This window comes from Lactuca virosa, chromosome 5, assembly GCF_052849685.1.
Source record: "Lactuca virosa cultivar CGN04683 chromosome 5, Lactuca_virosa_CGN04683_v6, whole genome shotgun sequence".
NCBI classification, from domain to species: domain Eukaryota; kingdom Viridiplantae; phylum Streptophyta; class Magnoliopsida; order Asterales; family Asteraceae; genus Lactuca; species Lactuca virosa.
Window position 1 is genome coordinate 423597985 of NC_136430.1, and position 25710 is coordinate 423623694.

General features: G+C 33.6%; 2 protein-coding genes across 3 annotated transcripts; both read right to left on the bottom strand.

Moving 5' to 3' along the window:
* Positions 1 to 7749: 7749 nt before the first annotated feature.
* Positions 7750 to 11528, bottom strand: RAD51D (DNA repair RAD51-like protein). 2 transcript variants are annotated; one of them, XM_079052176.1, is made up of 9 exons: positions 11387 to 11528; positions 10509 to 10588; positions 9938 to 10053; positions 9758 to 9839; positions 9517 to 9648; positions 8630 to 8746; positions 8388 to 8537; positions 8156 to 8308; positions 7750 to 8021 (listed from the first exon to the last, which is right to left on the bottom strand). In XM_079052176.1, the coding sequence occupies exons 1-9, from the start codon at positions 11472 to 11474 to the stop codon at positions 7986 to 7988; spliced, it is 954 nt and encodes a 317-aa protein (XP_078908302.1). In that variant the 5' UTR covers positions 11475 to 11528; the 3' UTR covers positions 7750 to 7985. The 2 variants fall into 2 exon arrangements, with proteins under 2 accessions (XP_078908302.1, XP_078908301.1); XM_079052175.1 differs by having other exon boundaries at positions 10509 to 10606.
* A 712-nt stretch (positions 11529 to 12240) lies between these two features.
* On the bottom strand, positions 12241 to 14499 carry LOC145112659 (glutelin type-D 1-like). The gene is made up of 3 exons (XM_079048796.1): positions 14143 to 14499; positions 12709 to 13429; positions 12241 to 12589 (listed from the first exon to the last, which is right to left on the bottom strand). Exons 1-3 carry the CDS (start codon positions 14336 to 14338, stop codon positions 12436 to 12438), a joined length of 1071 nt encoding a protein of 356 aa, XP_078904922.1. The 5' UTR covers positions 14339 to 14499; the 3' UTR covers positions 12241 to 12435.
* Between the last annotated feature and the right edge of the window lie 11211 nt (positions 14500 to 25710).

A 25710-nucleotide genomic window follows, 5' to 3' on the forward strand; every position in this document is an offset into this window, starting at 1 on the left:
GAACTCCTAAAAAGCACAAAGCAAGCAGTATTCGAGCATCAAATAATCAGAACCAAGCATAACCTAATCAGACCATCCTATCATTGACTGATCAGTACTAGCATGCAAGTCTACAAGCTCATACAATATGCATACAAAGGCATCTCTCCTAGAATTCTATCATGAAAATATTGAGCAAATCCTTAGCCCTAACTAGCATGTGATTCACAGATTCACAAATCAAATCATATCAGATAACATGTATGGATATCTTGGGAAAACTTACTTGAGCTCGGTCGATTGCATGCACCACACCCTTTCTTGTATTAGAAAACCCTTTTCTTTAAAAACATTTCTTTTTGAAAAACTTTACCAAATATTCATGGGCCTTCAATCAAAAGAGTTCAACAAAATAGCAGCAACCCAAAAACAGGATTCTAATGGCCTAACAAGGCCCAAGACTACTAAGGACCAACATGGGCCTAATACCGAGAAGCCCACAAATTTGAAACCCACTGCTGAGTACGCAGGACATACTCAGCTCGTACGCATAGCGTACCAGCTTTGGGGCTTATACGCGCAGCGTACCGGCTTGTATGCCTAGCGTACTCCCCAGCTTGGCCAACTTCCATCATTAAGCTCTTAATTGGTTAAGACTTCAATCCAACACTCATATCTGACTTCCTTAAGGTGGTTTATCACGTAAAGTTGGCAACTTTACGTGCATGCATGGCTTAATTGGGTTCTATAGCTCAAAAAAACTTAACAAAGGGTCTTAACACATGCATGAGTCCATAAACACCTTAAAGCTTGCATTTTTATGGACAAAGGGACCATAAGAACCCTAAATCTACCATCTATAACTTCTGTAGTGAATCAAGATGCTCAACAATCATTCCATGGACTCACTTCTTCTTCTCCTTCACAAAGCACCAACAATCACTCTTTATGGCTCAAAACTCTCAAGAACTCACTAGGGTTTCGATTTGTGGACAAGAGGGGATGGAGGCTGTCTAAACATGACCAAGTGAGGCTATCATATGGCTTAAATAGGGTGCAATACCCTAAAATTAGGGTTTCATTAACCACACGTACACCATGCGTACACAATGTACGCCCAGCATATGTGGACCAAAGGCGCGATCACTAGGGGTAATACGCTAAGCGTACCACCCTCTACGCCTCGTCTACTAGCTTAAAGGCCAAAAAGAAAGGAATTCACACTTAGGGTTAAGAAGAGACATACCCGAAGATGAATGTTACATACCATACAAACCACTGGGCCTAGCCCACATATTGGGCATAGCCCACCATAATGGGTCTAGCCCTGCAAATCTAATAGGCCTAGCCCGATCACACAAATGCAAAAGTCACAAAGACAGTTAGCACCTACATAACATACAATGGGCATAGCCCCTCCTGATCCATGGGTCTATCCCAACATAAAAATGGGCCTAGTCCGACATACAATGGGCCTAGCCCAGCATACATGCAAGTGTCACAAAGACGAATAGCATAACAGAACCTAGTGGGCCGACATTGGTGCCTTCGCCCACGAGTACAATGAGGAGACTCGCCTCAATCTGCTGATAATCAAATAACTGCTTGGGCCGCTGAACCGGATAACCTCGCGCCAACTAACAATAAATACAATCTTAATCAATAATTATCCCGATAACCCAAAATCTAAGGCCCACTCCATAAACCAACTTCCTAAAGGGTAAAAGACCATTTTACCCTTTTCATGTTCCATCACCAAGGTCCAACCCAAATGCGCAAAAGCCCAAAATCGCAACCCAAAGCCCAATATGGCCCAACTTCCTAATTGGGCCCAAAAACTATCATGGGACCAATTCGAAGAAAGCCCACAGTCTAACCATGACCCAAAGCCAAAAGTCAATTGGCCCAACAAGGCCTAAACCTCAAAAACCCCAAAATGACATACTGGAGAGTACGCCCCGCGTACTCACCCTCGAAGCACAGAGTACAAGCGGTTGATGTACGAAACACCCATTACGCTGAACGTACTCCTTCGTACGCCCATCTACCCATCAGATCCTTTGCATGGCTTAATGGGACCAAAACCTCAATAAAATCCATAGAAAACACCCAAATTCATGCATGGTCCAAAATAATTCATCAAGATGACATTTTTATGAACAAGGGACCTCCGAAAGGCCAAGATCCAACATTCTAAGCTCTTGGAGTAGCTCATACTCACAAGGATGACTTTAAGGACCAAAATGAACCCAAAATACTCCTTAAACTAGATCTAACACCTAGAGTCATCCAGATAGAAACTTTATACCTCCAAAAGGCAGATCAAAATGCAACAAGCCTAGATTCAAAAACTTCAAGCAATCCCACATTTCTCCAAGAAGTTCTTTCATCTTCTATGAACACCAACAAGCATGAAATACCACTAAAAGCTCAAAAACCACTCAAATGGGGGCTAGGGTTTTGTTTCTAGGGTTTAGAGGGATGGAGGCTAAAGATAATAGGGTTTGGTGGTGAGTTAAGGAGCTTAAATATGTTCAAAGACCCTAAATTAGGGTTTGGGTCTGACTGGAGTACGTCCTGCGTAATTCTAGTACGCCCAGTGTACTCCCTTAAGCACCCACGATCATTCTGCTTAGTACATCCAGTGTACACCAATATATGCCTCGCATACTAGACTTAACAATAGTATGCCCTGCGTACACTTGTGTACGCCCCACGTACTCGGTTTAACCCTAAAACCACCAAACTTCCGAAGGTCATAACTTCTTCGTTCTAAGTCCGATTCTGACGTTCTAACTGTATAATTTCTAATGAACAGTAAGAAGCATCAGAAGAAAAGACGAGTAAGAGTAAAAATGAAAGAACTTTGTTGACGACTCCAATGATGAAGATGTCAGTTGCAAATGATATGAAATGGCTGAATGTCGAAATCACTGGAAGTTGGGATGAATTGTAGAGTAATTTGAAGGCAGTAAGAGAAGATGAAGATGATTTATGGTGGTGAAGTTAAGATGGGATAGGGTTGTTTTTAGATTAATTGGGGGAAGATGAAGTCGTCATGTTTTAGAAACCTACTTCTGGAGCAATCGAAATTCGCCGATAGTTTATTAACAGCGTTGGCTGGTTAAGAAAAAACCAACATCTGAAATCTGGTAGGAGTGATGCCCTTTAGTTTTGAAAGAAAACAATGAAATGTTGGTGTTTTTTTATAGTTAGGTTAGTTGTTTTAGTTGGAGGCATCTGGTTTCTACAAGAGCTTACAAGTGATTTTGATTTTTTTTTAAAATAATATATAACTTTGATGGGGTAGTTTTATAGTGTGGTTGGAATGTTAGACATGGTGATGACGTGGCCAAATTTTCCTACACATCACAGTGTCAAGTCTTCAAGTTTGCCGGTTGACCTTTTGAAATTGAGCAAACTTGTGTAATTGACACGTTTTATATGAGTTAAATGATCTATTGCGCAAAATATATATATATATATATATATATATATATATATATATATACCAAAATTTGTTATGCTACATTGACATTTTCCTTTGTTTATAACTGTCATCAATATTTAACAGGGGTTTGGTAGCTAAACATGAACAATATAGACAATGATATAAATTGTATAAAATACTGCAAAAACACAACTAACAATTAAGAGGGATATAAATAAATTCACCCTATAATTTGATTTATGTAATATTTTGAAGTTTGCACTTGACAATATAGAAACCTATATGAAATATAGAGTTTTAGAGTATTTAAAGTATAACATTTTGCAAAAAAATTCCAAAACAACCCTATATTGCTAGTTTAGCAGGGATGATGCGATTTTTTTCACTAAAACCATCAAATTTAACGAACTTTTTATTTATATTCTTGGTAAAAAGTTAATAAATTCACTATTTATTTTATCTTTTATATATTTTTAGAATTTATTTATTTTTATAATTTGATAATTTGATCTATAATAACATGTTCCAAATTTTCTTTTAGGTTTATGTGGCATTTTCTATAATTAAAGTAAAATGGATAATTTTTATATAATTTGACATGACATAATTTCTTTAGCATCGGACTACCCTAAGACAAATATGATCACATCTTTCATTTGGTTCTTCCACTTTTCCATCGTCATTAAAGATGATTTGAGGCTGAAATTTTTCTAACTTTGCAACCTCAAAAAAAAAAATTGAACGAATTGCAAATATCATATGTATTTCACCCTTAAATAAACATATAGATTTAAAAGTTAAGTTACCCGCAATAACATGTATATCTAAAAGCTAGGACGCTAAACAAAAAATCTGTAACACTCTAATTCTAAAATAAACTACACATTATTTTTTTAAACCATGACAATTTGAATAGAAACATGAACATGAGATGCATTTTACAACTCAAAGAACATAGTAAGTGTGATATACATTTTTAACAAAAAACTGCAATTCGTAATATTTAATTTTAAAAGTGCTATTGTATGGTGTAAAAGTCAACTATGTTATAATTGTCATAGTTGTTTTATTTGAAACTACAATTAAGTCAAAAAGTATTATGTTTTATGATACATTCTGTAATATCATAATCTAGAAAAATATTGAATTATGATTTTGGAAGCTACCCAATCATGGTGGCATGCAATTCGTTTTTGGCAGTGCAACTGTGCAACTCAAATAAAACCTAATGATGAAAGCAAGCCAACACTTTTGTTCAATCTTTTCTTATTTTTCAATGGTGGGTTCTACCTCTTGTCTCCCAATTGTCTCTTGTTTTCTTCTTTTTGGAACTTTCTAAAATCTCAACAAACTTAAGGACCAAAAAATGTAATTTCTTTTTACTTTTTATATTTTGATTTCTGAATCATCGTACTTGTATTTAGAAGAATTCCAAATGATAGATGATTTTTTTTTTGAACGGCTGAGATAATTAAAAACAAAGCTCGAGTAATAAGCTAGAACATAAAATAAATAAAAAAAACATACAAGATTCTTAAAACTTATCCTATGTTTCTCCTGAACTTTAAAGTATGAGAAATAAGTTCATAAAAAGTTAGATTTGTTGTAACTTGATGCAATTTTGGAAATCGGCTTTTGTAGAGAAGAACTTCAAGTATATACTAACATTCTTATGGTCGATATTTGCTTTACACAAAACAAGACTATGTAAGACTAGATGTCAAGGGTCCTATAGTCGGTCCACAATCCTATAAGCGGACACAAAGGCTTTTGAGGTTCATTACGTGGTGGTGTAGGATTTAAAAGTGATACCGTGTAACAATGATTAAAAGTCGATACTTGAGTCATGAAACAAAACTTGCAAAAAGTATGAATTTGTGCTACTATGATATATCATTAATAACTAAGCAAAAAGGTAGAGGTTACCCAAATAACTTTCAAATTTAGATAAAGTCGTGTTGTACAATTATTAACAGCTTACTATCACTTCAAATTTAGATACTTTTTGATGTGAAATCGTCATAGAAACCTTTATATGTCAGGGCTAATTAACGATTAAGTCGTGAATTTAGTTGTTTGAACAGGAAATGACAAACAAAACTTGCAATTGTTTACATATTTGGAATTTTAACCGGTAACTAAGTCACTAACCAGTAAAAGCAACATACAATGGTTTTTTCCAAAAATTGGATCAAAATTTATTGGTTTTTCTAAATATAACTATCTTTGTGATTTTACTTTAATTTTATTTAATCATCATAATGTATTCTTGCTGACTACGGACGATTTCTTCTCTACCAGCAGGATCAAACACCAAAGATCAATCAAACCGAGGGTATTTGATTCCTAATGGCGCATTACACTAATTAGGAGTGGTGAATTGGGAATAATCAAACAAGTGGGTGTAGGAAGACTAGCCCTAATCACCAATATGTTAAGAAGGTATCAACAACGATCTACCTTATGAATTTTCCTAAGGAACTGGATGTCAAGGAGCCGTGGAAAATGTGAATGATTAAAAATTCAAGGGCTGCCATTGTGTACATGGACGCTTGCTTCGTGCAAAAAGGTTGCAGGGTTATATGGTGTTGTTTTTTGTTTATAGATAGTAAACATGGATAAAAATAAAAGTTGTGGTAGAGGGAGTTAATTCCAACACTGTAATAATTTTCCGTTAATTTGTATCCATTGGGTATAAAAAAAATTAATTTTTAAAATTTAAATAAATTCATAGTTACTTATAAATACTAATACTTTTATACATATTTCACACTACAAACATATCCATTTCTTTTTCTATACTCTCAAATTTTCATCAACTTATTATAAATCAAAATCAAAATCAAAATACTTCAACCATTCCAAACACCCTAATAATTTGTACGCATATATTGGTCCGTGTTTTAATTTTTACGTATTTTTAATTTCTAATGTAGGTTTTTTAATTTAATTTTATTTATTAGTAAAATGCTTATTTGGTTTTGAAAATTATGTATTTTTTATTTAATGTAATATCAAAAATAAAAATATAAAAATATAAAAGAGATGGAATGGTAACTATTTTCAAGGATTTGTGGTATGGTATTAGGGGTATTGTGATCATACCCCTTCACCTAAAAGTGGAGAGAGTTCATCCCTCTCAACCCTCCTAACCAACATGTCACATAAGTACCCATACCAACATTTCTCTTTCTTTTCACTTCCAACCTTCTCAACCCACAACATATATAAATCTATCTATCTCAACACATCTTTTAGTACAATTTTTAATGCATATGGTACAAGTGGTGAGAAGAGAGAAGAGTGTGGGAGCAAGGGGTTGAGTAAGCCGTTGGACACCCATCTTTCGCCAGAAGTGTTAAAAAAAAAACCGAAACCGATTAAATCGACCGAACTGAATAAGGTTTGGTTTATTTGGTTCTTGTTCAGTTTTTGGCAATGTTTTAAAACCCGGGTCGACCGGGCCGGTTCAACCGGTTGGACTGTGACCCGGGGTAGAAGGCGGGTCAATTGTGAACGGTTTTTTGTAAAAATACGGACCGGATCGAACCGGCCGGGTTTCCTCTAAACCGCGGTTCGACCGCTTATGTTGAACCGGTTCAAACCGGATTGACCCGTTTTAATAGGGTTTGGATAGTTGGATACAAATAGCGAACGTCAAAACAACGAGCCGTTTGTGGTTTCTTCAATGTTTCTCAATGTTTAAACTTCGTGGACATCAAATTATTGGTTTTATATGTTTATGCATTATGCAGGAAAGTAAAAATATATAAAAATAGAAAAATACCATAAACCGGGTTGACCCAGCGGTTCAACCGGTTGACCCGTGAACCGGTCATCACACCGGGTCAACTAAAAACCCGGATTTTTAAAACATTGGTTTTTGGTTTAACCGATTCTCAACTTAAAATATTCATTGTTAGTTTTGAGTTCTTATATTTTAAAAATGTGGAGGCATAAACTTAGTAGCAAATAGTTCTTAGATACTGACTAATGATGAGAGCCCACAATTTACAATCTTCAATTCGTGTAACTATGTGAACCAAACATTTATTTCAGGATTTATATGTATGGGTGGTCCTTAGTTGGCACAGTTTGTCCACATGGCATACATACCATGTTGATGTGGCATCTGTGTATAATAAAAATTATATTTTTATAATTTATTATTAGTATAAAATTATTTATTTCCTACTACTACTACTATTATTATTATTATTATTATTATTATTATTATTATTATTATTATTATCATGATTTAAAAGAAAAACCCGAAAGATGTGATGTTGCTTGTAACATAGTTGTAAACTACTAGCGACTTGAGATGGATGTCGATGTGATGACAGCCACATCACATAGTATTAGTTTGTACCATAAATTATTGATACGATTATTGACAAATATATTTTTTTATATGCGTCATTGTATTTGGCTTTCTATGCAATGGGAAAATGATATCAATGACGCATCATTTGTTACATAGTTACAATTTAAACTTTATATAACTTGTTACTAACTTACCATATGCGCATCAGTCTTCTTGCTATATGAAATATCATGGAATCATGAAATCCACACTTCTGCCAGATGCCTTGATGAATATGATAAAAAAAAAAAAAAAAAAAAAGGAACACTTACAAAAATTACTAATTAAAAAACAAAATCCATTAGTAAGGTGTTTACAAAAAAAAAAAAAAAAAAAAAAAAAAAAAAAAAAAAACGTACCATGTAGGGGTGCCTAAGTATATAGACACCATAGATGTTGGTTGTTGTATGGTGTTGGGAAAGTTGTAGCTGCACATGTGGAATATTTCTCCAACTCTCACCAAGAGCAGGCTTCAAACTACCTCCTTCTCCACTAACCATATGATTTGTAACCTTTTAAATATGTTTAAAAAAAAGTTAATTAGGGACTTAATGGGAAAAGTCTGTATTAAGTCAAAGTTAAGTTGCTGACTAAAACTGCAATGTTGTGTTGGTGTGATAAGTCCTTGAGAAGATATCCAACAGAAACCATTAATGCATGTCCTTGAGCATTACTGCCTCCTAGAATTGGAGCAATGAGTGATGATATTGAATCAATGATTATCAGCTCTATTGTCTTCTTCTGCATTAGGATATACTAGTAGTTTTTATAACTTTTAATCATATAACAGAAATGAAAATTTTTAATAAATGGTGAAGAAAATGATATGAAACCTGAGAATGAGATTTTAAATTTAACTTTAGTTGATGAAGAAGGTCTAGCAGGGCATATATGTCAAAAACCGCATGGCATTCTATGTGTCTCATTGCTTCTTTAACAGCTCCATTCACCTAAACATATACAGTTTTTTTTTGTTTAATCTAAAAAAATATAGTATTAAGTTTTGTAAATATATCTTCTAGTTCAGTTACATAAAAAAGAAAATTATCCAGAAACTTCCATGGACAGATAGTCATTTAACCTTTATATAAGATAATAAGAATGGTGTCACACATGTGATTTTGTAGCAAAATAGTCATATTGAAAGCAGTATTTTTCCATTTTTATGTAGCAAATTACTTTTTTTTGTCCATGTGCTATAGTTACTAAAACACATTCTGAACAGTGAATTAGGGACCAAAAAGTATAAAAAAAATGTTGGACAAAATCCAAAATATAACTACAGCACAGGAACGGAAAACATAATTTACTCTATATAAACAACATTATTCACAGTAAATTACATTTTTGGCCCATGAATATACCAGATTTAGCAATTTTGTTCCCTATGTTGTCTTAATTAACAACCTAGATGTCAAAACCCGAAAAAAACCATACTCTACAGGGACCAAATTTGTACTTTTTTCTTATATTTGAATTAAGGTTTATAACATTGCAAAAATGGTCATTTTTGAAAAACATTAACAGGTAAATTAGAAACTAAGAGAGTTACAAATTTGGTATCAGTGGTCTACCTTTTTCTTGGGTTTGGTACAAGGGCAAAATGGTCATTTTAAAAAGTTGGACACCTTACTTTGGAGAAAAGAAGTAATTAGAATAACCAAACAAAAAGGACAAAAAATAAAAAACAAAAAAAAAATACAACAAAAACAAAAATTACCTTATTCTCCTCTGAACCAGATATATGGGTAACCATTTGTTTAATCCGTGTAGGAGAAAATGAGTTTCCCGAGTCAAAAAAGACGACATTACCCTTCTTTACAGCCACATTTGAGGCAACTTGAAAGCAAACCTATACAATTGTCCGAAATCATAATATAAAAATTTATCGGTTTCATGATAAACAGAATGAAAAAAAATATATTAATATCTTTTTGTAATGACATGGATTTAATTCTAACTTGTGTTTTTCCAGATGATGATGGGCCCACTAGCTCTGTTACATGTCCCTCACGCAATCCACCTTGGAGTAACACGTCAAAGCTGTTCATTTATATTAACTCAATAACTTTTCTTGATGGCATTTCCGTAATTAAATAAAAAAAACCATTATTATTAAATATTAATATTAATATATATACCTTTCAGATCCTGTTGATATATAATGTTTATTCTGTTCTCTATCTTCCAATAACATCAAACCATTCATCCATGGTTGATGGTAGGTTTCAGTAATCAAGACAAGTTGGTTGATACCCTGTTGAAATGTAACATTAGAGTTAGAGTTAAATGCAAGAAATAGCAATGTACTTTTGTTGATTTGTTTATATCCAATTTTATAGCATTGCACTTTGAAAAATATATCCAATTATAGCAATGTAAGAATAAATATGGGGGTAATATGAAGAAAAAGCAATGTAGTTTCACTTTCATTGATTTGTTTGATGTTTATCATAGCATCTTACTTTCATTTCTTATGATAAAATCATTTTACTTTAAAAAATATACAACTAATACAAAGCGATTTTCAGTGCTATAATAACAAAACAAAAAAAAAGGTTGAAAGGACTATGCTCAAATTAGACAGATTTTCCAAAATACAAAAACTTATTAAGAAATATATGAAAGTATATTGCTATTTCTTGCATTTAAACCTTAGATATAGAAGAAAATAAAGGCGTGTGTTGGAACAAACTTTAGCTAAAAATTAACCTGTTTTAATCTATCTGAATTAGAGAGTTTGTCTGCAGAAGCCATCAACATGGACACATCATGAACTAAGAAATCTTCAACTGTGGAAAGGAAAAACACTGAGTAGGTTCATCCTCCTGACAATTCTGATAATTGTACATGTATATCAGACAGGTAAGAGGAATCTTTCAGGAATGGGATGTTGTTATGTTATGGAAGGATGATGAAAAGAGTTGCAAAATTAAATAAGAATGAACAAAATATGTATATCTTTAACCTAGAATCTCTATTTAATCCAATCAAGAATGATATCTACTTTCTCCTAATTCCTATCCACAGAGTTTCCTAAGTATGGAATACTAATGTAGCTATGGAAATACATATACGCCAATCCTCAAAGATCTAAAAGAAGAAATTGCCAAATAATCTTATTCTAAAATGAACCTACAGTAAGATCAAACCCATTTTTAAGGCCAATCCTCAAAAACTAAACTCACATAAACTCGTAAAAGCCTCCAATTATCACAATCCTAAGCCTATTAGTTCATATTTTAACAGAAAAGTATGGGAGATTAAATCAGAGCCTAAATTAGTTCATAAAAAACGAACCGATCTAACTTACAACCAAACAACTGTCTAAAGTGATCCAACCTAAGGACACACACACGTATAACACGTCAAATGCTAGAGACAGAGCCTGCAATTACCAGTTACTTCATCTATGATCCGCTAGATAAAACCCTACTAGTATCTAATATCCACAGACATACAACAAAAAGAACAGTTCATACGGAATCAAGAACCTAATATCTGGATCGTGCGAAACAAAGAGAGGTTTATGAATTTACGGCTAGAAAATGAACGCAAGCAGTAAACGACAGAAAGTGTTTATAACTTACCGGAAAAAATGCCGCGAGATGCACAGAATTGAAGAAAGTTGGCGTCGATTATGTGATAGTCCTCCTCCAGAGATTTCAATGCACCCATCACTCCGTCGCCAACCAAGGCGTTTCGAATTAAGACCCCTACTCCTAAAATAAGTTCACCCCTTCCATAACAAACTGTACAATTTACAAAATGTCAATTTTATTTTTATTTTATTATTTATTTATTTATATTTATTTTTTGCCTGAAAACTGTTTTCAGTTTTTTTTTTTTTTTTAATTTACAGAAAAATGATTTAAGTTTTTCTTTTCACTAGAAAATTTATAAAAAATGACTTGGCTTTTTATTTATTTTCCATTTAAAAAATTAGAAAATATGTTATTGATATGTATTACCTATCAGATTTTTTTTCATTTTTTTTTATTTCAAATAATATAATACTTAATATATTTGAAAATAAAATAAAATAAATTTTTATGTTTTAATATATGGGATAGGTAATGTAAGATATTTATGGAGAAAAAAAAAACATTATCTTAACCAGTTACATGATTTTCATTATGACTATCTTAACTATTAGTATATCATCTCTCGTTAGCATCTTTGTGTCAAAAAGCTCTCATTTCAAATTGACCATCTATGTCAGCGACTTGATTATAATTGGATATAATTTGTGCAGTTAAACATGGTTATTGAGATAAAGTACAAGAAAAAATATTAGAATACGAAATTAAAACAACATTTCCATCTCTATCCCCAACTGGCCAACTGTGCTTTTTTCCATGGAAAAAAAATGAAAATCTCAATATACCTGAGCTGAGCTACCACATATAGAAAAATAGCAGAAACAACAATGGCAAGAGAGAAAGACTAGAAAATGGTGCAAAAAAACATCCTATTATCAGAAAAAACCAAACCAATCCAATCCAAAACACCAAAACTATTTGAAGCAACCATATCCATAAACCATAATCCAAAAATTATTAAGTAGTAATAATGCTAACCATTATTCTACCAGAAGTAAAAAAGACAAAACACCTAAAAAGTAACACCCATAGCTTTCTCATTTCGATGGTGCAAAAAAGATTTCACTGTTCATCCTCTTGGAACGGAATGTCTTCTCCACATCAGCACTCACATTAAACGAAGCCTGCAACACCTCAGGAGACAACGCCTTCCACGCCGATGTTCTTCCAGCCATATGAGTGAATATCGGACTGCAAATTTTATAATAAAAAAAAAACATTTAATACATTTTTCAATATATGTCATAGTTGTGTCATGTGTCATGTCATGTATTATGATGGATTGAAAGTTTGAAAGACAAAAAACTTACTTGGGAGTAGAAATGATGGAGAACCATTCCAGCCCTTCATTATCAGAAATCTTGGAAACGACAAAGAACCTAGGAACAATGAACAACATCCCAGCCTTCACAGTTGTTTCAAGAACACGTTTCCCATCAACACCAACGACTTGAGCGCGACCACTTCCCCTCACAATGTAAGTCACTTGAAGAGCAGAATCACACGAGAATCCAGGAGAACACATTGCATTCCCATCAAGCCTCACAAGATCAGCTCCTAATCCAACTTCACCAACCAAAGGCAAGTTCTTTGTGTTCAAAACAACCACCCTACCACCTCCCTTAATGTCGACATCCAATGGAGCTTCCAAACAGTTCAATGCCATTCCGGATCTGTGGTCTTTGTTTGGTTCCGGCATCTTGACTCCGGAATCGACTTTGATGATTCCGTTTCCGGTTTGTGAACTGACAAGGGATTTGGCAGTGGATTCGTCTACGTCCCAAGCACGACAGACGAATTCCATTGAGAAACCGGTGAAGATGCCATTGGATCCGGTTAGGAAGAAGTCGGTGAAAGATCCGGGTTTGTGGGCGGTTTTGGTGTCGCCTAAGAAGAGGACTTGAAGCTCTGTGTCTTCTTTGTTGTACCACCATGTGATTACACCGAAAGGGAGGGCTATGGTGTCGCCTGTTTTGATTGCTAGGACTTTCTCTTCTTTCTCAGGGAGAACAATGCCAGCGACTCCATTGCCTTTCAAAAGAAAATTAATTAATTGTATGTGTGTGAATCAAGAGTCGGCAAACATAACATGAAAGAAAGGATTATACAGAATTCAACAGTGAAACAAACAATCCAAAACAAGATGGATAACTAATAAGAGTTGACTTTGCTTACACTAAATAATAAGAAATTAGAAGTCAATAGAAAAGTAAATAGTATCCACTAATCGGGAATCGGAGATGCAGAGCAAGGTTGTGAGGGATATTTTAATAATTTTTCCAGATCTCTTTTGGATTTTCTCAATTTATAATCGAAATCGTGTTTGATCGGATCATATAACTATTGAAAAATAAGAAGATGATAACATTGGAGAAAGATCGAAACTATCATTTAGGTATCAAATAAACGTGAGTCTAGTGAATCAGCGTGAAGACAAAAGAAATATATCTAAATAAACAGGAATTCAGAAGTCGGAACGAAGAAATGATAGTATGATAGTAACGAATCCGGAAAATGTGTATTGTATCGAGTGTGTGGTTGTGTGTCGGTGGTGAATTCAGATCGACGTGATATCGATCTAACAGTACTAGGAATCAAGTTACTTATCAAAAACAGAAACTAAACAATTGCGATTAAAAAACCTAATCATGATCAAACAACAACAATCAACCGAATCAATCATCGTCAAACAGAATTCGAATGGATCAATAAAATAATTCAAATCACAGAACTGAAATCGCTACCTTGAAGAACGTAAGCAACCTTAGCAGAATCGGAATAGCGAGGGAGAGCAAGACCGCCTTTCTCAAGAAGAAGTTTACCAGCACCGATGTTACCTTGGCGGAGCATAGGGAGTTCATTGGGGCACCATGCATGATACGATCCTCCGGCACCTCCGTATGACTTCTTAGGCATTTTTGGTGACAAATCGATATCCATTTTCCGATACTGCAACAAGGATCACGATTCGAATTTTGATCGATTATCGAAGAGAATTGGGATTATGTGATGGAAGGTTGGTGAAGGGAAGTGATCAGATGGTGCATTTATAGTGAAATGGGGGAGAGATTGTGTGTTTCTTTGTGTAACAAACTCGGATGAATAAATGGGGAATGTGGAAAATCGAGACTCAGTAAATAAAAATGATTTATTTTTAGAGTGTGTATATGGAGATAAAATCAATTCAAATTTTAACTAAAACTTTACATTCACTTATCCATATCCATATCCATATCAATAATTCAAATATTTCAAATTTTAAACTTTATCCATAATTTAATCCAACTTTTCATAAAAACAAAAAAAAAAGTTATTCGTATAATTAATTTTTCTTATTTTTTTTAATTATAAAACTATAAAAAGTATATATTATATCAGAACAAACAAAATATTCGTTTAAATATAAAAAAGAAAATGTATAAAACATGTGATAATAGTTTATAAACTTTATTAATAGATAACTTTAAAGAAAATAAAAATATAAAGCGGCCAACACGCCATGTGTCAATGGATGGAAATGGAATCTACCTAAAATTGGACAACGGTCCATTTTCTTTCTGTAACTGATTTTATTTTGTGTTATTGTATAATTGGCCATCATCAAGTAAATATATAACTGATAAATTATGCTAAACTTATTAATTACTTTTTAACATTTCAGGAAAAAAAAATAATGATTTTTCGAAAATGATCATCAAGTTTGCATATACACCAACGAAGTTGGCAAAATATCTTCGAAATCACCAAGACAATAAGTTTTGGTGATTTTTTAAGATTGATTTGTCAATTTGGTAGGACCAACCTATCAAATTGGTGAATCCCACGATTTAAAGGTATAGAAACCATAAATTTCGTCCATCTAACTTCATTTTACAAAATAAACAGATGAAATTCAAATTTTTCTTAATTATCATTTTCAAACACATAACTCTTCGTAACTCTCATGTTACTCATAGATATTGATCTTGTTTTAAAGATACTATTTTAAATTATTTGAAATTTTGATTGGTTTTATTTTAAAGTGTTTGCTTCTTTGTAGTTTTGCATTATTGCAATAGTTGATTTTCTAACTAAGAGAAGATGATTCCGCAAGCATCACATGCTAAATCTTCATCTTTTAACTAAAAATGTGACCAAAAAATGAAATTTATAATGTGGTATCTTTGAAAAATACAGGTTGAAATCTTCATCTTGAATAATCAAATGTTGAAATTAAAGGTTGAAATTAAATCAGATTGAACCACAAGGAACCACAAGTAGGCGGTGATATTTTTGTAATTAAATGGAACTTTGGGATTAGAATAAGGCACGGAGGGGCAGTAATGGAATTTTACATTCTATTTCATTCAACTCGGAAAAAACACTCGGTATTCTTCTAAATCTTTTTTATTCTGATTCATAAAACCATAATCTCAATACGAACACTAAAACTCGTTTGATTCAATCTCGATCATAAACATCTTTTGTTTCCTTCATATTCAGATTTGAACGCTTTGATTTTATCAACCTTTCATTCTGATTTTGATTCTGAAATTGCTCGAGCATCAATTGTTCATGAATCAAAAGAAATCCAAATTTCTTATTCCAACAAATTGATACAGAATCGGATTCAGATTAATTCATTCCAGGTAATGTATAATAATATAATTTATCTGCATCATGATTCAAACCTTTCTTCGTTTTTATCACGTACAAAACCCTCCGCCTCGATAAACACTAAAAATCATTGTTTTTTCCTGATCTACAGTTCGATTGAAGAACTGGTAAATCAAGATTAAGTTTTTCTTTCAACCATCAAATTCCTCTCATGCTTAAACATTATGATTACTCCCATTCTGATTACATGAGAGTTTTGCGATTGAAGAACCCTAAAAATCCTCTTATTCACCCTTATTCATATTTTCAACTTTGTGATTCTTATTATGTTCCCTAATCAAGCCTTCAATCACCTAACATTACATAATCAAAGAAATCGGATTAAGATCTTAAGAATGTTTGGTTCAACATAATCAGATTCTGTTTCTAATTCTCATATAAAATCTTTTTTTTTTACTTCACTTCATATCTACTCCTAATAACTATTTTTTGTGTCAAATAAGTCAAAGGAAATGTGAATAAACCATGATATATCTTTTTGTATATAGTTTTCTTCAAATTTTGAAATTTGAATGTCTAATATTCTACAGATTCTATGAATTTGTAATGACAATGCATAATATTCTATATATTTTAGTATCATATTCTACATATATGCACTAGTTAAACACCTTGTAATTCTACATAAACCTTGCACTTCCATGAAGTACAGTATGCTAGATATTTTAAAATATAAATACGTAATATTCTAATTATTTTATAAATTGTAAAGTGGAAGTATAGTATTCTACATATGTTAATATAATATTCTATATCTGCATATTTTTTGTGGTATGTGCAATATTCTGTATATGTTAGTATAATCTTCTATATATTCTGAATATGTATTCTTGTTCTTTAACACTTTCTCCCAATATTTCATGTACATCACAGTCCTTTGCTAAACAGGCTGCGAACTGATGATTAATTTCTAAAAGCTTCATTGAATTGAATGTATGATATCATATTCTACATATTTGCACCAGTTAAAGGCCTTGCACTTCTATATAAACATTGAACTTCAACGCAGTACAAAATCCTATATATTTCAAAATATGAATTGTTATTACGTGATAGTTTGATAAGTCATATAGTACTTCTTAATTTGATCCATATGTTACTTTGTTTGATTATTTAGATGATTGAGTAAAAATATTAGTAAAATAGTGTTTGGTAACTTAATATTCTAGGTGTTCTAATTTGTTAAGTTAGGTGTTACTTCATAATTTGGGTTCGGGTGTTATTTTATTGATTAATCAGATATTACTGTTTACTTTGATAAATCAGAACTAATTCATACACCAATGACTTTGTTGTGTAAAGTTAATATGTATATGTAGCACATTCTAACATTCTATATTTTCTGTTATCATAACTTGATGTATTATTCAAAGAACAGTTCTTTATACTTTGGAGAATGTATGATATTGATTATTATTAAAATGAAGTATATGGTTAATAATGTTAATATTATAATATTCTAGATTTTATTTTATCATAACTTAATGTATAATTCAAAGAAAGTCCTTTTATATTTTATTTGGAGAGTCTATGATGTTGCTTATTATTAGAATGTAGTTTACGCTTTATAATAGCAATATTCTAGTTTTTGTCAAGTATTTAATAAACAAATTCACGTATTATTTTGGTTTATGGTATTTAGTGTGAATATTCTAGTATTTTGTTCTAATAGAAGCATGATATATGTTTTGATGTAGATCAAGTGACAAGATATGTTGTTGATACTAAAACTAAGAAAACAATGATAGTTCAATTGATAAACCTTTATCAGAACGTGAAATAAAGGACAATGTATAACATTAAACACATTAACGTATATGGATATTTGATATAAATACTCTAAGCTAACATATTATTAAGTGTTATATTCTTCTTTTTCATGATGTTGATTATTTTTAGAATGTACATATTTTTATATTTGATTTTATATTAGGTTATGAAAGTAATGCATTTGCTTTAGTTTTTTTTTTTTTTTTTGTTTTAGTAAAGTTATGATATATGTTTTGATGCAGATAAAATAAGAAGAAAAAAATATTCTAGAAGCTAAATAGTTTGGAAATCTTGATAAAGAAACTTGGTATAAGATGAAGGGAAGAGATTTATGGAAAAAGAAAGCATAAGGTATCCAAAATTGAATTGATAGAAGTTTGGAAATGTGTGGTGATGAATGAAATTCTTACATTGTTACAAAAAGTTTGATTTTTCTTATTACTTGACTGTAGTTTGTATATTCTGGGTATTTTGTTCTGGTAAATATTTGTTTACAATGATTTTACTTTTCATGATGCAGCCAAATTGAATAGTCACCTAAACTAATTGAAGAAACTAAAGAGTTTGCAAAATCTGACCAACTAAAGCATCTTAACTTGGTGCAGGAAGCGATGTAGTGAAATGAAGATTGTTGATCTAATTGATAAAATATTTGCAGGAATTTAATGGGTAATGAATTTGGAGTCTTTTTCTCTTTGAATATTGACTATATTTTCTATATTTTGAATAAGATGTATGGTTGAATGTTTGGTAAACAATAGTTATGGTTTGAAGGTTTGAAGATTGGTGAATATTTAATAAAACAATATTGTGGTTGAACAATAGTTATGTTTTAAATGATAATTACATGTAATCTTCACATATTAGACGAGTTTAAAATTAAATTCTCTATGTAAAATATTCTATTAGAATAATATTGTATGTTTTATGTTATAATAAGTATATGTATAATGATCTAATAGAATAAATTTATGTGTTGTTCGTTATTGTCAATTGATGTTTATGTCTTTTTTAGAATTAATAGTTTATGTCGTGTAATGGTAGTAATATCTTTCACATATTAGACGAGTTTAAAATTAAAGTCTCTATGTAAAATATTCTATCAGAATAATATTGTGTGTTTTATGTAATAATAAGTATATGTATAATATTCTAATATAATAATTGTATGTGTTGTTTGTTATCGTTAATTGATGTTTATATCTTTTTTAGAATTTAAGTCACTATTCAAGGTAAATTTTATAAGTAGAGTGTATGATGTTTAAAATCATTAGAATGTTGTTTAGCAGAGACATGAGGGGGAAAGAAATCATAGGGATCCTAGGAAAATGAAGTAGCTTATGGTGTGTGTTGTTTAGCAGGGTTGTTAGGGAGTTATTAAGGAAGTGACTTATAGGATTTAGGATAATTCTTGAGGAAGTTACAGATAGGTGTGAAGGTAGTATTAGGCCCGTACTACTAAAAGCACATGATCTATACCCGAGTCAAGGAAAGTCTTGATGATTCTAAGAAACTTATAGAGTGTGTTTGCATATTGTATTTCAACATGGTGATGACGCAAGCATGAGGTTCAGAACTTGGTTTCAGTTCGGGCTCTGGTTCCAAACCAATTTATAAGGGATTACGCGAGTCATCGCGTCGAATATTATGCGAGGTATCCTTGATGCGACCCCAGTGATGTTCGGGACGATCAAGGAAGGGATTGTTGAGATGATGGAGGAGCGTTTTCGGACCTTTCGAGTTGATTTGTACCTCAGATAGTATGGATCTCGCACCCTCATGTTCAAGGATTTTCGGGGTTGTGGGGCACCAAAGTTCTTCAGGGTGAAGGACCCATTATTGACAGGAAATGGATAATTGGCATGGAGTATGCCCAGATGACAAGATTCTGGATCGGGGGGTCGAAGGTGAGGTTCGATGCAGGATGTTTGGGGGATCAGGCTCGTGAATAGTGGGAGGAGGTTGGCTATGCTTTGGGAGCACCAACTATTGAAGCTATGACTTAGCCTGATTTTGTGACCATATTTCAAGTAGATTTTACACCGGTTGTCGAGGTACAACAGTTGGCGAGGGAGTTCCAGGACCTGCGCTCAACGACTGAGACTGTGGCAGAGATCACCGTCAAGTTTTGGGAGAGAGCTTTATTGGTTCCACAGTATGCTACATACGAGGAGATGAAGAAGACTTGGTAGCACGATATGCTGAGAGTAGATATTAGGGAGTTTGTTAGCTTTTCAGCCTGTCGAACATTGGAGGATGTGATAGCCAAAGCATGGGAATAGGAAATTGACTTGGTGTGGGGTCGATGTGGTTGGTGTGGGCGAGTACACGAGGGATTTTTCTGAGAGAAGGGTGATAGTTGCTTCAAGAATGGCAAGACTAGACATTTTATCATGGATTGTCCCCAAGGATCGAGTGTTCTGATTTGCTTCCATTAAAATCAGGCAGTCCATAAGAAGGTCGATTGCCCGAGGTTGACTAGAGGAGCGGTGGCAGGACCCGCTCCAGCTACATTGAGGATCACATATGGTCATGAGGGCAAGGCGGAGACCCCTTTAATGAAGAGAATGGATTTTCAGATATCGGTCGAGGAGGCGCGTGCGACTCATGATGTGGTTACGAGAATGTTTTCTATTTATTTCTTACTTTCCTTATTGTTTATGCTTATGTTTCATGTTGTGATGTTTAGTGACGTTCTTAGTGAACAAATTTTCTGCTCTGGTCCTTCTTGATTCGGGTGTTAACCGATCATTTGTGTCTTTTGCGCTCATCAATAAGTTCGATGATGCTCCTGGTGAGCTTGACTATCTGTTAGAGGTGGAGATCATCGATGATTGTCCATTGAGAGTATCGAGGGTTCATCGGGGTTGTATTATGGAGCTTTTTCGAGAGAGGTAGTCGATCGACTTATTTCATATCCTTTTGTGCGGGAGCAAGGTCATCATGGGGATGGATTGGTTGATCCCTAATGGGGCGATGATTGACTTAAAGCACCAGACGGTGCGGGTTCGAACCATAAGTGGGGGAGAACTAGTTATTCATGGAGAGGGTGCCCAGTGTGGACCAACTCTCTGTTTAGCTGGGAGAGCTAGGAGGTTTCTTCAGCAAATTTGTTCGAGTTTTGTAGCTTATGTGAGGGATACTCAGAGGGAGGAAAAGAAGACGATTTATGATGTTTCGGTCATTCGGGAGTATCCCGATGTGTTACCTGATGATTTTCCTATATTGCCTCCGGTGAGGCAAGTCGAGTTTCAGATTGATTTGGTTCTAGGTGTGACTCCGATAGCCATAGAATGGGATCTTGGCTGAATAAAGGTGGCAACTTTGAGCTTCTGAAGCTCAAGAGTGCCTAGATCTAAAGTCCTTACAGTCCCAAAAGCTCTCTACTCGAAACTAGCTTGGAATGGACCCAAAAGTGGCAACAAACAAGCTTTCATGAAGATCTAAGTGCAAAATAAGCCAAGGTATAAACTTTATACCTTCAAGAGCTTTGAATTACAACAAAAACTCTGGATCTCCTGCCTCTTCTTGAATCACCAATAGATCTCTTCCTTCTCCTAACTTCAAATCACACAAAAATGGTAAGAAAGGCTTTAAGACACTCAATGGTTGCTAGGGTTTCGAGAATGGACTGTGGAGGTGATGGAGGCTGGGGTGGAGGTCCATAATGTTGCTTAAATAGGGTGTAAACCCTAAGGATTAGGGTTTCCTCCTGATGGACCTATTCGCCGAGTCCATTCCTGACTCGTCGAGTAGTCCACTTAAACCCTACGGTCCAGCTCGCATCTACTCGACGAGTTAGGGCTATCAACTCGTCGAGTAGCCCTTATAAAATGAACATTTAGAGAATTACTTTCGTACCAGGAATGAGGCGTTACATTTGTGGCCATGTCGTTCAAGTTGTCTGGCGTGTAAGGGATGGTAAGGAATGATTTCGAGGATGAAATCTAATTTAAGTGGGGGAGAGTTGTAACATCCCGTTTATTAAATAAATAAATAGATAAAGATTAATAAATGAATAGTGGCTGCCACCCACTATCGCCATTCTGCCACCGCTAGCCTGCCTAGCCATCATCTCCAGTGGCTGTGTGCATTTGGGTGCGTTTAGACTATTATTTGGAGTACTTTTGGTATTGCTTTGGCCCAAAAACACAACCACCACCACCACAAGGTGGTGGTTGCCGCCGCGGACCGCCTTTGACCACCACTACCCGAGGTGGTAGTGGGTGGTGCCCAACTTATGTAACACAAATAGACCAAAAAAACATAACCGATGGACTAACGGGCACACGATTGGGTTGAAAACCCTAATTAGGGTTCCGTAATTAGGGTTCCCTAATTAGGGTTTTCTAAACCCTAATTTTAGAAATGTGTATTTTGGATTAGTCGGGACCCGCGTTTGGACCGTTGGATTTGGAATTTTGAATTACACCCGACCATATTTTATGTTTGGACTAGTGGAGTGGTGGACTTAATGGATTAAGTCCTTAATGGATTAAGCCCTTAATGGGTTAAGTAGGAACACTTAACCCTAATCGTTATTTTATGTGAAAAAACCCTAATTGGGTTTGGGTTCTTATTGGGCCATTTATTGGACTAACTTGCTATGGGCCTTTGTGGGCCAAATGGGGAACATGTTTATGGACTAAGGAAATTATTGGGCTTTAAGATAAGGCCCATTGGAGAGGATTGGGCCCAATTTGGAAAATCGGGCCATAAGTGGGCCAAAATTGGGCCTTGATGATTATGAGATATTGGACCATCAAAATACCAATTGTTTGAACTAGAATAAATGGTTGGGCCTTAAGATAAGTCCATGTAGAGGTTTGGGCCCAATTTGGAAAATCGGGCCAAATGTTGGGCATTGGTTTATTGATTTGTTTTGGGCCTTCAGAGTGTGTGTTTGGGCCTTGGTTTTGGTTAGGTTAAGGATAAAATAGTCTTTTTACCCCAAGCATGGACTTATGGTTATGTATTGAAACCCAATTATTAATTGGGTGTTGTTTTGATGTTGACAGTTCGGGAATTTGTCAACCAGCAGCTAGAGTTTTATTTGTGGGACTTTAGCAGTGCGAGGTGAGTCTCCTTACCATACCAATGGGTCGAAGGCACCAAGGCCGGCCCATTTTACGATATGTGGTACACTAGTTGATATAGTGTTATGTGGCATGTTAGCTGGTTATGTGCTAGGAGGTATGCTAGTTGTATATGTATTATACTTGTATGGAAGACCATGGGAGAGCCCATGACACTTGGATGTAAGACCATGTGGGGAGCCTATGGCTTTCCTATTAAAGACCATGGGGGAGCCCATGACACTTGGATGTAAGATCATGTGGAGAGCCCATGACTTTCCTATTAAAGACCATGTAGGGAGCCCATGACACTTGGATGTAAGACCATGTGGAGAGCGCATGGCTTTCCTATTAAAGACCATGGGGGGAGCCCATGACACTTAGGTGTAAGACCATATGGGGAACCCATGGCATCCTGGAGTAAGACCCTGGGGGAGCCCACGACATCCCTATATGTTGTATGCATGACTTATGTGGTTTGTGTAGTTTTTATAGCTAATATGGTATATGTGATTATCGTGATTGATATGGCTTACGTGATTGATATGACTTATGTGATTGATATGGTTTATGTAGCTGTTATAGCTAAAATGGATTATGTGGTTATTTGGATTGTGTGGGATATGCTCTGGGAAACTCACTAAGTTTCGTGCTTACAATTTTGTTTATTGTTTCAGGTATCATCGGTTTGGAAAGAAAGTGTTCGGCTTGATCGCAACACACACACCCATGTTTTCTGCAATGAATGATTTTGGGATGAACTTTGACAAATGTTTTAATTAACGATGTTTTGAAATGTTTGGAATAAATGATATCTATGTTTTGGCTATATTAAAAATGAAATTTTTACCCTTGATTTTTGGGTCGTTACATGTATGTGACATTCGAGACCACTGATAGTTCTAGGGCTGCTGATAAAACATAGCTGATTATTATGTTGTGTTGTATGTAATATCTTGGGGGACTCATTAACATTTGTGCTTACAGTTGTGGATTAACTATTTTGCAGGTACTTATCAGATTGCGAAAGCGGGATTGTACACATACATCAACAAATTTATGATTTGAGTTTTACATTGTCTTCTTAACTCTTATTCCTGAATAATGGTTACGAACAAATGGTTTGACTTGAATGTAATTTTTATTAAAATGGAATTTAAATTACACAAAAAATGAAAATTTTAGTTTGGGATTTTTAGGATGTTAAATTTTATTATGCATAAACCTTTAGAAACCCAAAAATCTAGAAAATCAATAGAAATACATAGAAAAAAAATACCTTGAGATATCTATTTTTTTACTTATAGGGCTAAAAATCGCAACTCTTTATACCGATTTACTGAAAAAAAAATTGAAATTTTTTTTATATAAAAGGTATTTTTTTTCAATGAATTTAAATAAAAAATTGTGATTTTTAGCCTTGTAAAGTGAAAAAAAAAATTAGATATTTCAAGGTATTTTTTATACATTTGTAGGGTTTCTAGGGCTTTTTTTAGGTTTATGCATTTTCTATTGATTTTGTTTTTATATATATATATATATATATATATATATATATATATATATATATATATATATATATATATATATAATCTTTGAGAATTAGCTTTGACTTTTTATGATTAATGATTATTTGCATTATACATAACATAACATTATTTGTTTTTTTAGCATGTGTTTTATTATAACTGAAGATATTGACATATTTCATAAATATGCTGTGATCATATTTTAGTTTTAAAAACATTAGTTGACATCACGTTGTCCGTCGCCATTATTGGTTAGGTATTTCAATTTTTTAAGCATGTATAAAATACTAAAACGAAAGATTATTTAACATAATGTATCAAATATAAATATAAAATGTTGGAATTACAAAGATTCGGATCGTGATATTTGAACATCGTCTTGTATATGGATATTTATCCACTCAAAAGCCTTTCTTTAGAGTATTACTAGAACTTTTTTACTCAACAATTTTTTAATTTTTTTAAGGTTAATGATTTATAATGTAATAAATTTTATTATGTATATATTGAGTTATTTATGTTTTTTATACACATTTGACAATTAAATTTATTTATCTTGCTCATAAAGTATTATTGTGACTGACTATTGCAGGTTTTGCCGGTTTTTTACATCCATGACAGCACCAACGAGATTACAGTCATCATCTCCAGCCAAACATAATTTTCCACACGATCTAATCATAAGAACACGTACAAACCAAGAAAACACATGAGATCATTTTTCGATTTTCAGAATACAAAAACACACACACAACCCCAATTTTTTTGAAAAACAAACCGAAAATCAAAAACCCATAAATCGATTTCTAAATAACAAATCCTGAGTTCGTGTGTTGGGGGGTGTGTGTTCCAAAACTGAATTATGTTTTTTATGTTTATGTATGTGTTTCATAGTGAATGTCTTGGACATCGTGTTCTTGGTGAACCATAAACCATATGCAATTTCCAGAAATCATTTCGTGTTCTTGGTGAACTAGATGCAATGTGAAGAACACACATGCATCATATGTATTCATGCTCAAAGACTTGTTAAAAAATATTCAAATTTTTCTCATAAATAATTTTGAAGGTTTGATTTGCAAATTTCAACCGTTAAAAGTCACATTTTGCACGGGATTACACTTAACAGACCAAAAATGACAAAGTTAACCAAAAGAACTATATGTGATGGAACCCATGTTTTAGAAAACCACATAGACCATTTATAAAGTTTTGTCTTTATTAATTTTTTTTCTTCTTTTTTATATAACTTTAGTTTAAAAAATTGTAAAATAAAATAAAA

Excerpts from the sequence above, each read along its gene's own strand:
- RAD51D (XM_079052175.1), bottom strand. The coding sequence starts at position 11,474 with ATGGGTGCATTGAAATCTCTGGAGGAGGACTATCACATAATCGACGCC. Across the intron at positions 9,649-9,757 it reads CATCATCTGGAAAAACACAA|GTTTGCTTTCAAGTTGCCTC; the intron begins GTTAGAATTAAA and ends ACAATTGTATAG. Across the intron at positions 8,309-8,387 it reads AACACAACATTGCAGTTTTA|GTTACAAATCATATGGTTAG; the intron begins GTCAGCAACTTA and ends CATATTTAAAAG.
- LOC145112659 (XM_079048796.1), bottom strand. The coding sequence starts at position 14,338 with ATGGATATCGATTTGTCACCAAAAATGCCTAAGAAGTCATACGGAGGT. Across the intron at positions 13,430-14,142 it reads GGTTGCTTACGTTCTTCAAG|GCAATGGAGTCGCTGGCATT; the intron begins GTAGCGATTTCA and ends TTCTTTTGAAAG. Across the intron at positions 12,590-12,708 it reads TCCATCATTTCTACTCCCAA|TCCGATATTCACTCATATGG; the intron begins GTAAGTTTTTTG and ends TAAAATTTGCAG.